Below are 16496 nucleotides of genomic sequence, written 5' to 3'. Positions count from 1 at the left end.
TCTCCTGAATCATAGCCCGTACACTTAGTTTTAGCACATTAAACTGATGCAATCACTTGTATGACTGATGATAAAGGCATTGCTTGCAACATTCATAACGTATATAAGAAACAAATCAGAATCTGATGAGAGAAAATACCTGCGACCGTATAGTCTCCAAATGGCAGTTTTCTGTGCTATGCTAATATCAATAAGCTCTGACAAGCTGTGTTTCCAGTGCAACAGATCAGAGTCCTTTAAGGCATCCATTAGCTTGTTGGCAGTCTTTCCTGCAAAAGCTCTTTGCTGAACCAAGGACTGTATTCCCAGGGAAGCTAGGTACTAAGAGAGGGGAAAAACAAAAACATATTAAAACACACATGCACGCTACAACTAAGCAGGAAGCACAAACTATCAAAATTCCCACCTAAAAAAGCTAAGTTATTCAGTATAAATGACAAAACGCTGCTACAGGGATTTCTTCATATACACAGTTAATAATACCACCGTGTAGTGGGATGGAAGTGGAATTTGTAGTTTCCCACCCCACACTCCTGCAGCTGGGAGGATGGGAGTTATATCCGAGTCACTCCAATGATAAAGTACTGCCACCCCCCACACAGCGCTTTCTGCTTTTCTCCTGCCACTCCCTCAAAAAATACAATTTCCATCTTCCATGGCCCATACATCATCTACACAATTAGCTCCTAATCCTTTGTCCTATGCACATACCTGACTTCTCATCCCCACCCGGTTTTCCCATGACTTTTACTTCCTCACCCCCAGCAATCTGTGGTTATAGCCTGGGTTCTCTCCTGGTTCTTGGGCTTCACAAGGTAGCCCTCTCTGTACACAGTCTAATGTCTGCTCTTAACCTCCCCAATGTCAACTACACTGCTCCTTCTGGTGCAGCTCCCTCTCTTACCACAGACAGCAAAGCTAGAGAGAGAGAGAACCACACTAACAGCCAGAAGACATGGAGGAAGCTGCCAGGAGACTTGCTGAGAGAGGGCTCCCCTGCAAGACCCAGCAGCTGGGACAGGGTGAAATGGGGGTGAAAGCCAAGGATCTCTGCGGTTTTTAATGTAATGACTGTTTTAAAGAAAGAAAAAGCCAGATTTTGAAATCTAAAATAGATTGGATTAAATCTCAACTCTACACATCCATATGATCAGGAAAAAAAAAAAGCGAAGCTACAAATCACACACTGCAGTGTGCACATTCCTCCTGCCCCCCGCCCCATCCTAGAATAAAGGGGAGAGAGACTTACTGGCAACCCAAAATGTACAGCTTTTTTCACAGAATGTTCTAACAGAACACAGCTATCTGATCTCTTCTGCTCCAAGATGTACAGCCAACTCTGGTATGGGAACAAGTTAAAAAATGTCATTGCAAAGGCATACTGGTTCCTGTCATGTAAAATATTGTTTGTGCAAGAAAGAGACAGACAAGACAAAAACTTGCCTGAAATGCAGGGTGGTTTTAAAAAAAAAAAACCAAAAAAAAAACCCAATCATTTAAAAAAATCATCAATAAAATACTAAATTTCTCTCGTTTGAAAAACAACAGTTACAATTAAATCTCATCACAAACATGCTAAGCCTACACTTACAGTCTCATAAAAATGAATTAATGGCTCTAGTCTGTCCAGCCTAACTACCAGCTCTTGCTTCTTGAAAGTTCTGGGCTTTCAGTTTCTGAATTAGTGGCTCTAGCGTAGTATTAAGGAAACATATGTCCAAGGTGAAAAGCACCACTTTCTAGCAAGGGTCATTCCATGGGAGTCATATCTCTTGGGCTGATAGAGGATGTTTTCCTCAGAAGACCTGTGTAAGGTAGACATTTGGGTGCCTTGTATAACTTTGTATACCATTCCAGACTTGTCAGGGAAGCCTCCCAGGTTGCTTTCTTCCCTAGGTCAGACTTCTATAGTCAATCCCTATAGTGTTTGTTTTGTTTTGTTTGTTACCGCCCAATATGTTTTCTGGGCCTGGGTATTGTTGTGAAGTTCCTACTTCTTGAAATAGTGAGATGTTGGTGAATGGGACTTACCTGTTAGTTTGGTCTCTCCAAGTCCCTCTCTGACCAGCCCAGGCATCCCACCATGTTTGTTTGTGCTAGTAGAGGAGTAGAGTTAGTCCATCTTTCAGGGCTGGAGTGGAACCATTTAAACAGTACATGTTTACTGAGGATATTTTGAACAAAGTCACTCCTCTGAATTGGTGGAAATCATTAGCCAGGCACCTTGAAACAGAGTTCCTTCAGTTGCTAAGCCAACTTTTCACAGCAGTAGCTTCCTCTGCAGGCAGAGAGAGAATATTTTCATCGTTTGGTGTTATTCACTCAAAGCTAAGAAATCGACTGGGACTTGAAAAAGCAGGAAAATTTGTATTTCTGTTTGTCTAGTGTGCCATCATTCTTGCTAGAGAAGGCTGGCTAGAGGACCCTACTTACTTAGGCTTTGCAAGCAAATAATTCTATTAGTTCTAAATATTGTATCAGAAAAACAAACAATAAAAAGATGGACTTCAGTTCCAACTCTACTAGCACAAACAAACATGGTGGGATGTGTCTGGGCTGGTCAGAGATGGACATGGAGAAACCAAACTAACAGGCAAGTCCCATTCACCAACATCTCACTATTTCAAGAAGTAGGAACTTCACAACAATACCCAGGCCCAGAAAACATATTGGGCGGTAACAAACAAAACAAACACTATAGGGATTGACTATAGAAGTCCGACCTAGGGAAGAAAGCACCCCGGGAGGCTTCCCTGACAAGTCTGGAATGATACAGAAAGTTATACAAGGTACCCAAATGTCTACCTTACACAGGACTTCTGAGGAAAACATCCTCTCTCAGCCCAGAGATAGACATGACTCCCATGGAATGACCCGTGCTAGAAAGTGGTGCTTTTCACCTTGGACGTTTAAATTTCCTTAATACAGTCTCAAAACCAACAAGACACAGAAGGCTTAGAATCTGCTCTGCTTCTTAGAGCCCCAAGGAGAGAAAGGCAACCTGTTACTTCGAGGGCTCCCTTCAGACAGATACGTTAACCCTTCTTCACATCAAGGAGACTACAGGAGCTATTCTTTTTCTCGCATGGGTTGGATACAACAAAGTGCTTGAAACTTCCTGAGCCAAAAAGCAGAGCTTAAACTGAGCCATTATGCTGCAGTGTATTCGGGAAGGCAGAAGAAGATGCCTAGTTTATGGCAGTTTATCAGATTGATCACCCCTCTTAGCAAGAGCACTGTTTACACTGCATAGATTTAGACAGGGACCTTTTCTGAGTGCTCTTTAGGTTGTAAATAAAAAACATCACTATAAAAGCACTCTATTAATCTATTATGGACAGGAAAGAACTGAAAAAAGTTGCCAAAAGGAGAGAGACACTAAAATCTTTGCCTTTTTCCTCTCTCCACTGGCTGAGAGACTTATGATGTCCACTCTCAGGACAGCAGAGGGATACTGGGAAAAAAGCTTTTATTAATTATCTTGAAGAAAGTTCTTAAAAGTGCAAAAAGACTAAACTTTCAAAGCATTGTGTATGGTTTTAAATGCATGACTCCTACTAAAATCAACCAGATTTGCAGAGTTAAAAAAAACAAAAACAACTCTGGACAGCTCTTTGATATTTACTGTTTACTGCAGAAACAAAATCAAAAAGTCATCCTGAGGCAGAGAAATAATATTTAACTACTGCCAAACACTAGACATAGATACAGCAAATGCATCAAAAGTCTAATTGAGTTGAGACACAGATGGATAAGACAAAGGCAATGTATCCCCCAAGTCTGGCTGCCTTACCAAGCAGTGCTGCAAACAAACATGATCATTGGACTCCTGCGCAATTCTGATGGCTTCCTGCAGAGCAAGCTCAGCTTGTTGACTATCAACAAACCAAAGATAGAACACATTAATATTCTGTTAACAATGACAAAGAGTATTATGAAGTTATAGATTTATGCTGATCTACATGCTACATATCCCGCTCAGAAGTGAACTCCAATTAAACAGGTCGGATGAGAGAAAGTATTTCCTCACATCCACTTTTTTGTTAGCCTTATATATATCACTGAGGACAACCTCTACAATGCAGGAGAAATTAATTGTAACCTATTACAGGGCCTTAAAGCACATATATATGTTCAAATGTGGTTAAAGATTATTCTGATGAGTGCCATATAAAATACCTGGCTAGGTAGAAAGTGTTAATACTCAATCTTCCTGACCCACCTCCCATCATCAGCACTTTAAAAAACAAACAAACAAACAAACCCATGAATTGTCCAGTCAGGAGGCAATGTATGTAGTCCGAAATTACAAGTTTCTTGTGGCAGAGACTTCTCTCATTTGTCTGTAGAACGCCATGCACACCTACAGCACTGCAGAAACCACCACCCCCTCCAAGAGATTATTAAAAAACAAGTGCCAACTACTCTTTCCAACTCATCTGATCATGATCAGCGTGAGAGTAATAGGTTGGCAGCTAGTTGTTCCTGAACATGTATCAATGATAAATAAGCACTCAAACCTTCTGACCCAGGTGTGGTTGTGGAAGTGCAGCAGGTAAAGATCTAATTCCCTGGGAAACAGTTGTAATTGGACATAAAAAGAACCTCAAATCTTAGTATATTCCAAATTGGTCAGTCAACAGGACGACCAAATGGATGTTAAAATCAAATCAAGATTCAAAGACTGTTACAAACATGCCCCATCTGTGCTTGCTCCCCAACTACACAGAGCCCTCCTCCTCCTCCCCTTATCTAATTTTCAGAAATCAACAGGCACACAAGATCTAGCTGTACAGTATAACAGATGTAGCAACTTGTGTTTCTTAACTATACAGCAAGATTTATCAACTTACTAATGGCCAAATCGACAATGCAGTGCAGCTAGATTAAGAGCAGCGTATCTCAGACTCCGGCCATAACCTTCATCTCCATTGCTTTTGCTTTCTGCTCCAGTGAGAATCAAACGGTCAAAATAGTGAAGGAGGCTGTGTGTTGAACTGAAGACATCTTGTACTCTCAGACTATTTAAGTAGCTTAAATAATGCTAAAATTTAAAGCAGAATCAGTTTTAATTACAATAGAACTGGCAACACACAATTTTTAGATTTACTTTGCATCTTCTTACTGAGAAGGGTTGCAGTAGGATCTTCTGTGAATGGGAGTGTGTTTAGACAGAAATTCCAATGCACACATCATCATTTATACAGTTCAGAACTACTGGGATAAAGCTGATCATGTTTCCTTTATAGCAAATGACCCTGCTCCACAGCTAATAATTTTCAACATCTCCCACCAATAGTCCTGAGGCAAGGTATCTACATAGTAGGCATGAACCTACAGCTCTTACTCATATCAGACTACTCACATGGGTAAGGGCTACAGGATCAGGGCCAAAACATGTAGTACAGGCCCAGGACTGCTGTTATTTTGTCAAACGCATTTTGCTTTCAGAGTTCAGACTTCTTTTAGGAACCAGAGGCGAAACGAATGTAAGTAATCAATGCCCCGTGTACGTTCCATTTAGCACGGACCACCTGTTCATTTCTTAAAATCACAATGTTTAGGAGTGTAACTGTTTCATATTACTCAAGACAACTTAATGTCAGAAAGACAAATAAGTCTCAGGCCCCAGTTCAAAGAGGATTTAAACACATGCCTAACTTCATGCACTTAAGTCGTCCCACTGAAGTCAATGGAACAACGCATATACTTGAAGCTGGACATGTGTAAGTACCTAGCAGTCTTTGTCTTTAGAAGAAGTCCCATCCTGAATCCCACCCTAAAATACTATATTAATATACACAGAGATAACACAGATATGTACAAATGTTTTGTATTTCAATGAACAATACAAATTAGACAAAATTAATTTTATTTTAGAAATATGAACTGCCCTATGAGCATTTTGGTTTGAAGGGGAAAGACACTTACTGCTTCAGCAAAGTCTGGATTAAACTTCAACAAACTGTTCAATTCCTTTTGTAAAAATGCTGGAGTAAGAGCCTTTGTCTCATCGTTCTTTAATAAAGAAGCCTAGAATAAAAGTTCAAATTGTCATTAGGTAACTAGGAGTAGAGAGAGAGAGAGTCAATTTTTTAATCTGTATAGCTTCAATTAATATAATTTCATAAGGTTTATGTCTGTAATCAGGTTTAAAATACTACCAATAATTTTATTCTCAATACATTGTAATATTCACATTTAAAGAGACCACAATCACTTTGATTAACATAGAAAATCCTGTTTAAGATAGAGATTTCTTCAAGTTTCTTTCTTTGGAAGTTGATTACATTGGACTTCTGGTTTAAATCTATATCTGACTACTCACAAAAAAATCAGAAAGCTATAAAAAACAATTAATTTATTTGCTTTGGAAAGAATACTGATAAATGGGAAACAAAAAAATTCCAGTTACTACAGTAATCATATTCGTAAGTGATCACAGGACTCCAGATCTCAGGCAAATCACTGAACATTTTGATTTCTCTTGCACCATAATATTGTCATTTTATTTGGAGAGAAGATTTCTATACACATGCATGATGCTATACAGTAAATTAATTAAAAATCTAAAATGAAGTCGAAATATGCCACTGTAGATAAATTCATATATTTACATAATATCACAGCAGCAAGAGTATAAACAAGAATTGTAAACTAGTAAGATACTGATGTAGAATTAAAGAGACTAGTAGTGTTTAACAATTACTGTGAGCCCTTCAAATGTGTAAGTAGTATTGTACATATTTAATATTGCTACCATGCTTCAGAGATCTGGTTGTGCTCTGTGTGTGTTTGGTTTCTCTGCATGTATTTACTTGCAGGAATGGTCAATGAAACAGCAAATTTTATACACATTTTGGGATACCAATTAGAATGTATAAGTACAAATATTCCATTGGAAACCCAATGCTGAAACACTCATCTCAATAAACAGAATCATTCCATGACCTGTTTCCAGTTAAAACAGTTTGAATTTCAAGTACTCACAATGAAATATTCACACACGAGATACAAACCGAGAATTATACTACAAATCATTTCTAATCAACTCTAGAAAATGATGTTTGTTGATAAATCATAAATACAATGGTGAAATTTACATTATGAATTATTTGTCCAGCTCTATTCAGAATTAACATACCTGCTGAGAAAGAAAATATTCTGCTTGCTTCTGGGAGAGAGGCCCACTACAAGATATTTCTTCTTCCCTGTTAAACAATGGTTAGAAATAAAAGCAGTGAAAAAGAATTAGAAGTGTAGAGCTGTATAGCTTATACCAGGGGTTCTCAACCGGTGGTACAGGTGGTACTTACCGGAGGGCTGGGTGGTACGCGCGGCGCTGAATCCGCCGCTGCTGGACGGGCCCTCCCACCCGCCCCTGCGAAACTCTGCCGCCGAAAATGGGGAAACGGCGGAAGGGTTTCGGTGGCGTGCATTGTTTCTGCCGCAAAACCCCGCCGCCCGTCTCTCCCTGCCGCCGCGAAACCCCGCTGGAAATCCCACCCGCCGCCGCCGTGAAACCCCGCCGCAAGTCCCCTCCCTTTTTTTCCCGAGTGGTACTCGGGTCGCATACAGTCGGGTCAAGTGGTACTTGAACCGACTGTACCTGGCTCGAGTGGTACTCGGGGAAAAAAAGGTTGAGAACCGCTGGCTTATACTATAGCTATATATTTAAAAAAGCAGCTACATTGGAGGGAGATACAAAAAAAAAAAAGCACATTTTATCAGAGGTCTTACAGACTCACAATTTAGTTTATAAAGTATTATGGTACATCATCAGTGCTCATCTGGAAGCGTGAAGAGTAATCAGGAGTACAGAGATTAAACTTTAATAAAAGAATAAAGTCTGGCACGTGGAAGTCAGAAGACAGCAGTCTGACACACAATTATAGATTTTAATAGACAAAGACTATATGCAGTATATAGATATGTCTGAAGAAAAACACACATACCACTTTGATGGCTCAATTGATAATGAGACCAGAGTTTAATTTTAATCTTCAATCTGCAGGAACTGTGTGCAACCTGGAGATTATGTTAATTCATGATCGTCTCATTGAAGCTGATCACAGAGAGGATTATGACACACTCTACATAACAAGATTAGGTCTAGAAAGCAACTGCTTTGCAAAAGGAGACAGAAGCTTGTTCAATGGGAAAACAGAAATATACCATAAAAAATAAAACTCTGAGGACAATTAGCTAGATTTCCAGCCTTCAGTAGGGCATGGAAAAGCTCAGGAACACAGAAGATTCTGACTGCTGAAAATAGTTGTCATATACACACTAAATTTGATTATTTATTGTGTTGAAAAAAGTCACTTTTACTGCATTAAAATCTTCATTGTTATAATACTAGTAAGAGGAGACAAACAAAATCAAAAGTGCTAAGTTAGGAGAGAAAGTGGCACCGCCATCTTATACAGTGGTACTTAACTGAAAAAAAAATATTACAGATTGTAGAATTGCAGTTTAGAAATGCTGCCACTGGTGGCACCAAAGGAACTGAGTAGCCATCCCAGCATTAAAGGGAAAAAACAGTTTCCTCTTCATATGAATTTTAGAGTTCACCATTAATAAAGGGGGGATGCTGTTGTAAAGAGATGAAAGTACAGTATTAACTTCCCACCTACCTCATTTCATGCCATAATATAAAGCAAGCCACCCCACAATGAAAATAATTTGAGCTTGTGATGTTCCTCTCAGGCTAACTGTTCCACAGGTTTTTTTCATTGGCTGAGGTAGGCTTCTAAGAATGATGAAGGGGTGGTAAGGAGGGTGGGTTTTTCTAGTTTTGTTTTTTTAAGGTGGCTGGCTGAGTTCCTGTTTCAATCATTTTAATGCTGCTAGGAGTTTTGTTCTACTATTAATTATATGTTAGAGCGCCTAGAACCTCGTATAAGTATCTTTTTACTATTTAAATCTAAATGAATAAAAATATAGTAATTGAACATTGCACCTGGAACCCATAGTCTATATAGGCTACACCTCCACAGTGAAGATCAAAGCAGTTGCAATCTGCTCTACTGCCTGAGAGTTAGAATCCCAAAAGCCATGCCTATGAAGTTACCCATGTAAAACATGCATAAAGTTTATCATGATATAAACAAAGGTAGGATACTTCTTTAATGGGAGCGTGGCCTTTCATTGAACAAAGTTTTGAATCCCTGTTTTGACATGTAAAGAGGAATTTTTAATATGATTAATGTGGAAATCTCTCTAGAAAATGGAAGGACTTCACAGAAATCATTAAAACTTACCTTAGAGGTACATCAAGTTCTTCTTTCTCCATTTTCCCTTCAGGTTCTTCAGTATTTGTCAGCTCCATATCGGTCTCATCAATTCCAGTTTTTTTCTCATCATTCTGATAGTACTGTTGAAGTGCAGTGTAAAGTTTATAGACCTGACTGAAAGAAAGCTTGTTGTATGCCAAGATCATGTGGCGCAGAAATAAACCTATATAAGGAAAGTATTTGTTACATTTGAACAGAGAGAAAGATAGCTAGTTATGGTGCCTAATAAGTTTAGATCAGAAACTGGAAATCAGTACTCCTGGTTTCAATACTAGTGTAAACTTGCATTTCACTTCACCTCAGTGTCTGAGTATACCAATCTATAAAAGTGACCCAGTAATTCTCACTACCTCCCAGCTGCATTATGAAGCTTACTTTAGGGTAATCTGGTCATAGAACTCCTATTAAGACCAATGAGAATTGCTCATGGTGTTGCAATCTGAAACATTTTTGGATAGATGTATTCTTTGTATATGGTTTTATTAAAACACTGAGTATTTGTCTTAAGTAGTGTGTTTGTAACTGCTTTTCAAATATAAAAGAAAATCTGTTTTATGAATGAATTTCCAGGGCAAAAGTGAAAGAATATAAACTACTTACCTACTACACTAGTTTTGTGAACTTCTGGTTCTGTCCCAGTAAATGAATCTGAAAGGTCATCAAAAAATTGTTCCATATCTTTCAACTCCCCTTCTGCCATCAGTTTTATCCTAAATAGGAAAAAAGGTTTATTATAGAAATGTTCCCTTCCAATCCTGACCACCAAAATAGATATCACATGAAAAACCTCTTCCTTATTTCAGGTGTTGGAAGAATGAGAAACAAACATAAATGAAACCAAATGGTGATTAGTTCACTTATACCAAAGGTGTTTCTAATTTTTTTGAACAGCTGGAAGAGTGTATCACTAATGATTTTAAAAAAGAAATTACATGTGATTTCTTTTTCATCTGAAAAGGAGAATTGTATGATGAACCAAATCAGAACATGTTAAATCAAAGTATAGCTTGAGTGGTAATTACTGTAAGGAAAAAAATGCTGCATGTTACTCTTCCCTTCCCCCTTTTTCTTTCTCGTTTCTAAGGAAATGCATTCTCTAAAAATCAACTAAGTTTAAGATATCAGTTATCTTTATAAGTTACCGAACTTCAAAGAACATGATTAAATCAATTGTATAAATCACAGAAGTTAATAAAAATTCTCCTGGACAAATTTTGAGCCATGGTATTCGCAGAGTTCATGTTCCCCATAGATTTCATTTCCCTGCAGAAAACGATGCAGAAGTAAAGGGAAGCCTCAGGAGCGGTCACATGTCCCACCCCAGCAGCATGCCCAGAGCAGCTGGTGGAGAGGTAAATCACTGAGGGAGAGGAGAGGAACACCCAGGCCAGTGGCTCCTACCCTGCGCCAGGCTCAGCTGCTAGTCCCGGCTGGGCAGTGGGGCTGGGGAGGATGACGGAACTTCTTCTTCCCCTGCAAGGATTGGCCAGGTCTGGGTCAGACCCATCCCCAGAAACATCCCCAACTGCAGGAAGCTCTGCACCCTCCCGCCCCCCACTTCCTGCTCCCATTGCTCCTCAGTTGCAGGGGGAGGGGTCACTGTATAGGGAGCTGCTCCCCCATCCGTCCACCCCAATGCATCCAGACCCCCCGATAACCAGACCCCACACCAAACCTCCCCCACTGCACCCATAACCTCCACGCCATTGAACCTCACCCCCTGCATCTGGAGCCCCCCTGCACCCAGGCCCCCTGCCGAGTCCTGCCCCTAAACCACTCCCTGCCAACCCCCACCCCCGCATCCAGACCCCCCTACCCTGCATCATACTGCCCCCTGCACTTGAACCTCCACGGTGACAAGCTAAACCCCCCTGCACATCCCCTGCACCTGGACCCCCACCCCACTAAGCCCCAATCAGCTACACATGGATCTCCCCCCAGCAAACCCCACCCCCGCCAGGACCCAGTGGGGGGTCCTGAGTTCTCCCCCCACCAAGCCCCATCCTCCCCCTGCACCCACAACCCGCCACCGAGCCCTTGTGCATCCAGATCCCTCCCTCCCACCCACTGAGCCACCTGCATCCACATTGCCACACACAGAACCATCTCACCACATACCTGGATCCCCCCACATTAAGCCCTTCCACACTTAGAACCTGCTGGGCTGAGCCTGCTTGCCCCATAGCTGGATTAGGGGCCATGGCTAGACACGTGTGAGAGACTCAGTCCCTCTTGCTTACTATGCCAGGTGCATTTGAGGGGCAGGGCCACAGGGTGTTTCTTGCGCTGTGTCAGGGTTGGGTGCAGCCTTACCACCGAGTTTGATGGGGGCCAGAGGGGCAGGGCTACTGGGTCATCTCCCATCTCCATGCAGAATTTTTTTTTTTTTTGGTACAGGGTATTTATTTTATGGCACAGAATTCCCTCAGGAGTATAAAAAGGAAAAATGATTAGACAACATAGCCCTATCTCGCTGGTAAAGCAGAATACAGTCCCCAGCCGAAGGACAGTTCAAAGAAATTACCTTATTTGCACAGAATTTGCTAAGTGAGGACAGGATTCTTCAATAGCCTTATGCAGTCGTGACAGTGTCATATCAGGACCCTATATAAAATAATAAATCAAGTTTAGAAATCCAAACAGCCAATTTGGGTCCAGCAAAAACAGCAACTTTGCATCACTGTACATGTTAACGGCTGTTATAAAGAGGACTGTTATCAATTTTCTGCATGTCCCCTGAAAACGGAACTAGAAGTAATGGTCTTAATCTAGAGAGAGAGATTTAGGTTACATATTAGGAAAAGTTTTCTATCTAGGAGGGTAGTTAAGCTCTAGAATAGGCTTCCAAGGAAAGCTGTGGCACACCAGACATTGGAGGTTTTTAAGAATAGATTGGATGGACACAATGCTCTAGGTTCGGCAATTCATAGCTCTGGCACCTCTGGGCTTGCTGCATCACTTATGAATGTAAAAAAACCACTTGAGCCCCAGCATCTCTTTCATTATAAATGAACAGCCCAGGCACAGGGCTGGGCTAGGTTTACATGATCCTGCCTCAGCACAGAGAGCCGAACTTGATGACTGCTATGGTTCCATGCCGCCATGAAAACAGAACAGCCCAGGCACAAAATCCTTGGCCACCTTTATCACAACAGCGGCAACTCCCGTCCTGGTTACCAGACGCTGAGGAGCAGGGAGAATCGCGTGAGGCTCTTTTCTGCAGCACAGCCCCCAACCCCTAACAACGGACAGGCCCCCTCCGCCCTCCCTTGCCGGGGGAGCGCCCACTTCCCTCCCTCGGATCCACGGGCAAGAACCAAGCGTTAGAAACACTTGCTGCCTCTTTCCCCTGCGGCCCCCGCACTGGTGATGTCCTAACCGCCAGACCCGCTCCAGGCCCCCCCTGTGCCGGGGAGCAGCCCCACCCCCCCGCCCCGTCCCAGGCCTACACCACCCCCCACTGCCAGGGCCGGTTCGCCTCCCCGCACCCGCGCCCCCTCCCCTCAGGAGGCCCTTGCCCCCCTCCCGACCTGCAGCAGCGGCAGCAGCAGCCGGTTGAGGCGCCTCCTCTCCAGCAGGCTGAGCTGGGCCCCGGCCCGGCCCATCTCGCTGAGCAGCACCAGCAGCGCCATCTTGTAGGGGGTGACGCAGTCCTTGATGCCGAACACGTTGGCGTGCACCACCCCGTTGGTCATCATAGGGTTGAAGTAGAGACTCTCGTGCACGCTGGCCATGGCCGAGCCAAGGGGCGGCCGGGCGGCCGCTGCTACCACAGCCCCGGGCTTCAGGAGCCTCCGCCAAGGCGGCAGGCCGCCCTCCCCAGCACGTCGCCCGGGAAACCGGCGTCCCCAAAACAGCCAATCGCAGGAGCCGGTCACAGTCACGTGGGCTCGCAAAGAGCCAACCAGAGAGCGAAGCTGCGGCAGCGGTGTGCAGGGCTCTACAGTTCCGGGGGGAAACCTAAGCCCGGCCCGGGAGCTCAGCGCGACCGACCGAGTGAGTGAGAGGCGGCGGGAGGGGGAGTATCAGTCTGGAGGGGCTGGCGCTGAGGGGGCGATGCGATAGCCGGGGGCCCTGGCGCTGCGGTCCGGGCGGGGGACCCGGCAGAGATACTAGGGTAAGGGACGGGGAGGGGGGAAAAGTCAGTGGGGACCTGATAGCGGGAGACACGCACTGGGCGGGGGTCAGTGGGAGGGGGCAGCGCTGGGTGGGAGGGACGGTTGGGGCTCGGGGAGCAAAGCGCTGCCTGGGGGGCGGGGCGCTGGGCGGGGAATGGGGATAACTGGGGGGAGGGGAGAGAGTTGGGGGGCATATGGGGGAGGGGAGAGCTGGGCTGGGCGGGGAGTGGAGTGGAGTGGAGTGGAGTGTGGGGCAGAGAGGGACGCTTGGGTGAGTGGGAAGTCTGCTGGTGCGGGCGGGGGGCTGGGCAGGGGGAGGGTTTGTGACCTTTCCCCTGAATACACGGTTCTCTTTCTATATCTCCTGAGAACCAGACTCTGCCTGGTCCAGGCAGCTGCTAAGCTGTGCTGCGCCATTGGTGCAGCTTGACACAAAAGCGAATGAAACTGGCTGGGGAGGGAAGGGGTCGCAGAATGATACCACTGCTAGGCTGCCTTCCAGTGGTTTAGCGCCAGTGTATCTATCGCTTTCCCTCATTACTGCTCCTGTATTAGGAAAAAGGACTGAGGAAAGGGTGGGCTTTCTCTGTGCCTTGGGTGTAGTTTTGGCCCTTTGAGGCTCTGCGTATCCAACGTATGTGAGAACAACCCTGGCTTGGAAGCAGCACTGCTGAGAAGGATCTGGGAGCCGTAGTGGATCACAACCTCAACATGAGTCTGCAATGCGATGCTGTTGCAAAAGCGAATGCAATTTTAAGTTGCATTAACAGGCAGAGTGTGCGAATCATGGGAGGTGATGCTACCACTCTGTTTGTCATGGGTTAGGCCTCCGCTGGAGTATTGTGTCCAGTTTGTTCACAATATAAAGAAGGATGTAGAGAAACGGCAAAGGGGCTAGAGGCAAGCAAAAAAGATGATCAAAGGGATGGAATGCAAGCCATATGAGTAAAGGCTGAAGGAACTGAGTATATTTAGTTTGGAAAAAGAGGTGATTCAGGGGGGATCTGATAGCGGTCCTCAAATACTTGAAAGGCTGCCATAAAAAAGAGAGAACAACTTTTCTCCATTTTTGCCACAGGGGGCAGGACAAGAGGCAAAAGGTTCAAACTACAATACAGCAGATTTAGGTTAAATCTCAGGAAAAACTCCTTAACTGTAAAACTAGTATGACAGTGGAATAGACTGCGTAGGGAGACTGTGGAAGGTCCTTCACTGGAGGTTGTCAAAAGGAGGCTGGATAGCCATCTGTGTTGGATGGTTTACCCACAACAAATCCTGCATCTTGGAAGGGTGTTAGCCTAAATGACCCTGGCAGCCCCTTCTGATTCTATGATTCAGACTACTTTAAATCAGGGGAAGGAGTCCACTGCCCTTGCACAGAGCTAACTGTGCACAAACCTGATTTTCAGTGTAGATCAGCTGCACAACAGGATCTAGCCCAACAGCGCATGGACAATTGAGTATTTTAACTTACACAGTAGAACCTTGATTTTTATGAACATCAGTTTTATGAAGAACCAGTTATATGAACCATTTTTCCTAATGGAAAAAGGAAATCATATAACGAAGGTGATGTCAATGACAAATAAGTCAACATTCCTTCACAATCTCTTGCCTTCAGTGCATTAGATATAGTCTTGCAGTGGTTTGAAGGACAAGAATGCAGTACACCATACTGCAACGTATATACCATGTCTACTGTAATTCTGAGGTGTTCAATTTTATGAACTTTCTGATTTTATGAACTCAATCAGTTCATAAAATAGGGGTTCTACCGTACTGGAGTTTTGCATTGATTGGTATGCTTGAGAATTATTTTGCCTTAACCTTGTTAAATCTGGTACTATCTGTATTTCTGACGGGGGAGGGAGGTAAAATATAAACCCCAAGAGCATTTATAATGTAACCTAGTAATTCTGCGCTTGATGTGGTGTGTATATAGTACATTTCTCTTTCAAATAGTTTAAAAATTTCTGAATATGTCATGAATGAATGAATGCTAAGAACATGATGCTAGGAACAGCATGAATAGGTCAGTGATTTTTGCATATTCCATTGCACACACTGCATACAAAATATAGAGTTTTATCATTACTAAAGTTCACCAACAGCCGAATATTTTATAGTGATTCTTCTGCTCCCTCAACAGATGGGAAGCCAGCAGTGTTATAGAATTTATGCATCACCTGCTGTCTCTGTCAGCATTATACAGTCTAATTCTTGGGAAAATTACAAACTCTAACTGTACTTGTTGTGCCATTGTAGGTAACATGTTAGGGAAAACAGATGATTGCTTTGATAGCTCTGAAGCTATCATGAATAACTCATCAAAGAGTTTCCAAGGAAAATGTCACATGTGAACTAAATCTGAGAACATGCATAAACAAATTGGTTATTGTTCCTAAGAAAGCTAGTATTAATAACTATGCATAAAGAAAGCAGTCTTTCTTGGCAATAGATGTGTATTGACTTTGAGAGGATCAGTGAAGTCTTGGTACCCAATCAATAAAGAAAATTTGAGAGTTAATTGAGCTGCTTTAAGAGTTTGGTCTGTGTTGTGACCAGCATTTCTGAATATTCCAGACACAAACTAAAACTCCAGTCTTCAAAGGCACATTAAATGAACCAATCCCCCATTGCAAGGAAATTATTATGTTAACTAATGGTATGATTATATATTTATTTAGAATGCATACATAGTCTGTAAAGATTCTTAAAATGTGCTAGTTACTATATGATTGTATACAGGGTGCAATGTTTCCAAAGAGAAGACACTATTGGCAGATCTCTTTACAGATCTGTACTGTGCTTCATTTCTTTCAGGCATGTGTGCTTATGAAAATGGCTGGTAGCTGTGGATTAAACGTGTCAAAAGATTAAGTAATGGGTTTATGGGCTACATTTAATGTTCTTAGCTATGTCTACACTACTACTTATGATGGAAAAAATTGTGTTGCTCGGGGGGGGGGTGAATATTTTACTACCCTGAGCAACATAAATTTTGCCAACATAAGCTCCAGTGTGGATAGCACTATGTTGGCAGGAGAGCTTATTGGGGGTGGATTAATTACGTCAACACGAG

The 16496-nt window shown here is 42.9% G+C and overlaps 1 protein-coding gene across 2 annotated transcripts in view; it reads right to left on the bottom strand.

Annotated features, from left to right (window-relative positions):
• Positions 1-16496, bottom strand: part of ANAPC5 (anaphase promoting complex subunit 5) — a 33888-nt gene that overhangs the window by 7424 nt on the left and 9968 nt on the right. The window contains exons 1-10 of one of the 2 annotated variants that reach the window (XM_067539607.1): positions 12827-13137; positions 11821-11900; positions 9897-10006; positions 9264-9459; positions 7145-7211; positions 5932-6033; positions 4854-5044; positions 3794-3875; positions 1250-1339; positions 140-321 (exon numbers count right to left, since the gene is read on the bottom strand). In XM_067539607.1, coding sequence (XP_067395708.1) covers positions 140-321; positions 1250-1339; positions 3794-3875; positions 4854-5044; positions 5932-6033; positions 7145-7211; positions 9264-9459; positions 9897-10006; positions 11821-11900; positions 12827-13030 — 1304 coding nt within the window. In that variant the 5' untranslated portion in view covers positions 13031-13137. Of the gene's footprint in view, positions 1-139; positions 322-1249; positions 1340-3793; positions 3876-4853; positions 5045-5931; positions 6034-7144; positions 7212-9263; positions 9460-9896; positions 10007-11820; positions 11901-12826; positions 13138-16496 lie in introns of those variants that run through there. The other variant, XM_067539608.1, reaches the window with a different exon arrangement.

Source organism: Emydura macquarii, unplaced genomic scaffold (assembly GCF_026122565.2).
Source record: "Emydura macquarii macquarii isolate MOO-44397 ecotype Brisbane River unplaced genomic scaffold, CSIRO-AGI_Emac_v2 contig_554, whole genome shotgun sequence".
Taxonomy (NCBI): Eukaryota; Metazoa; Chordata; order Testudines; family Chelidae; genus Emydura; species Emydura macquarii.
This window is presented reverse-complemented; position numbering and strand designations above follow the sequence as displayed.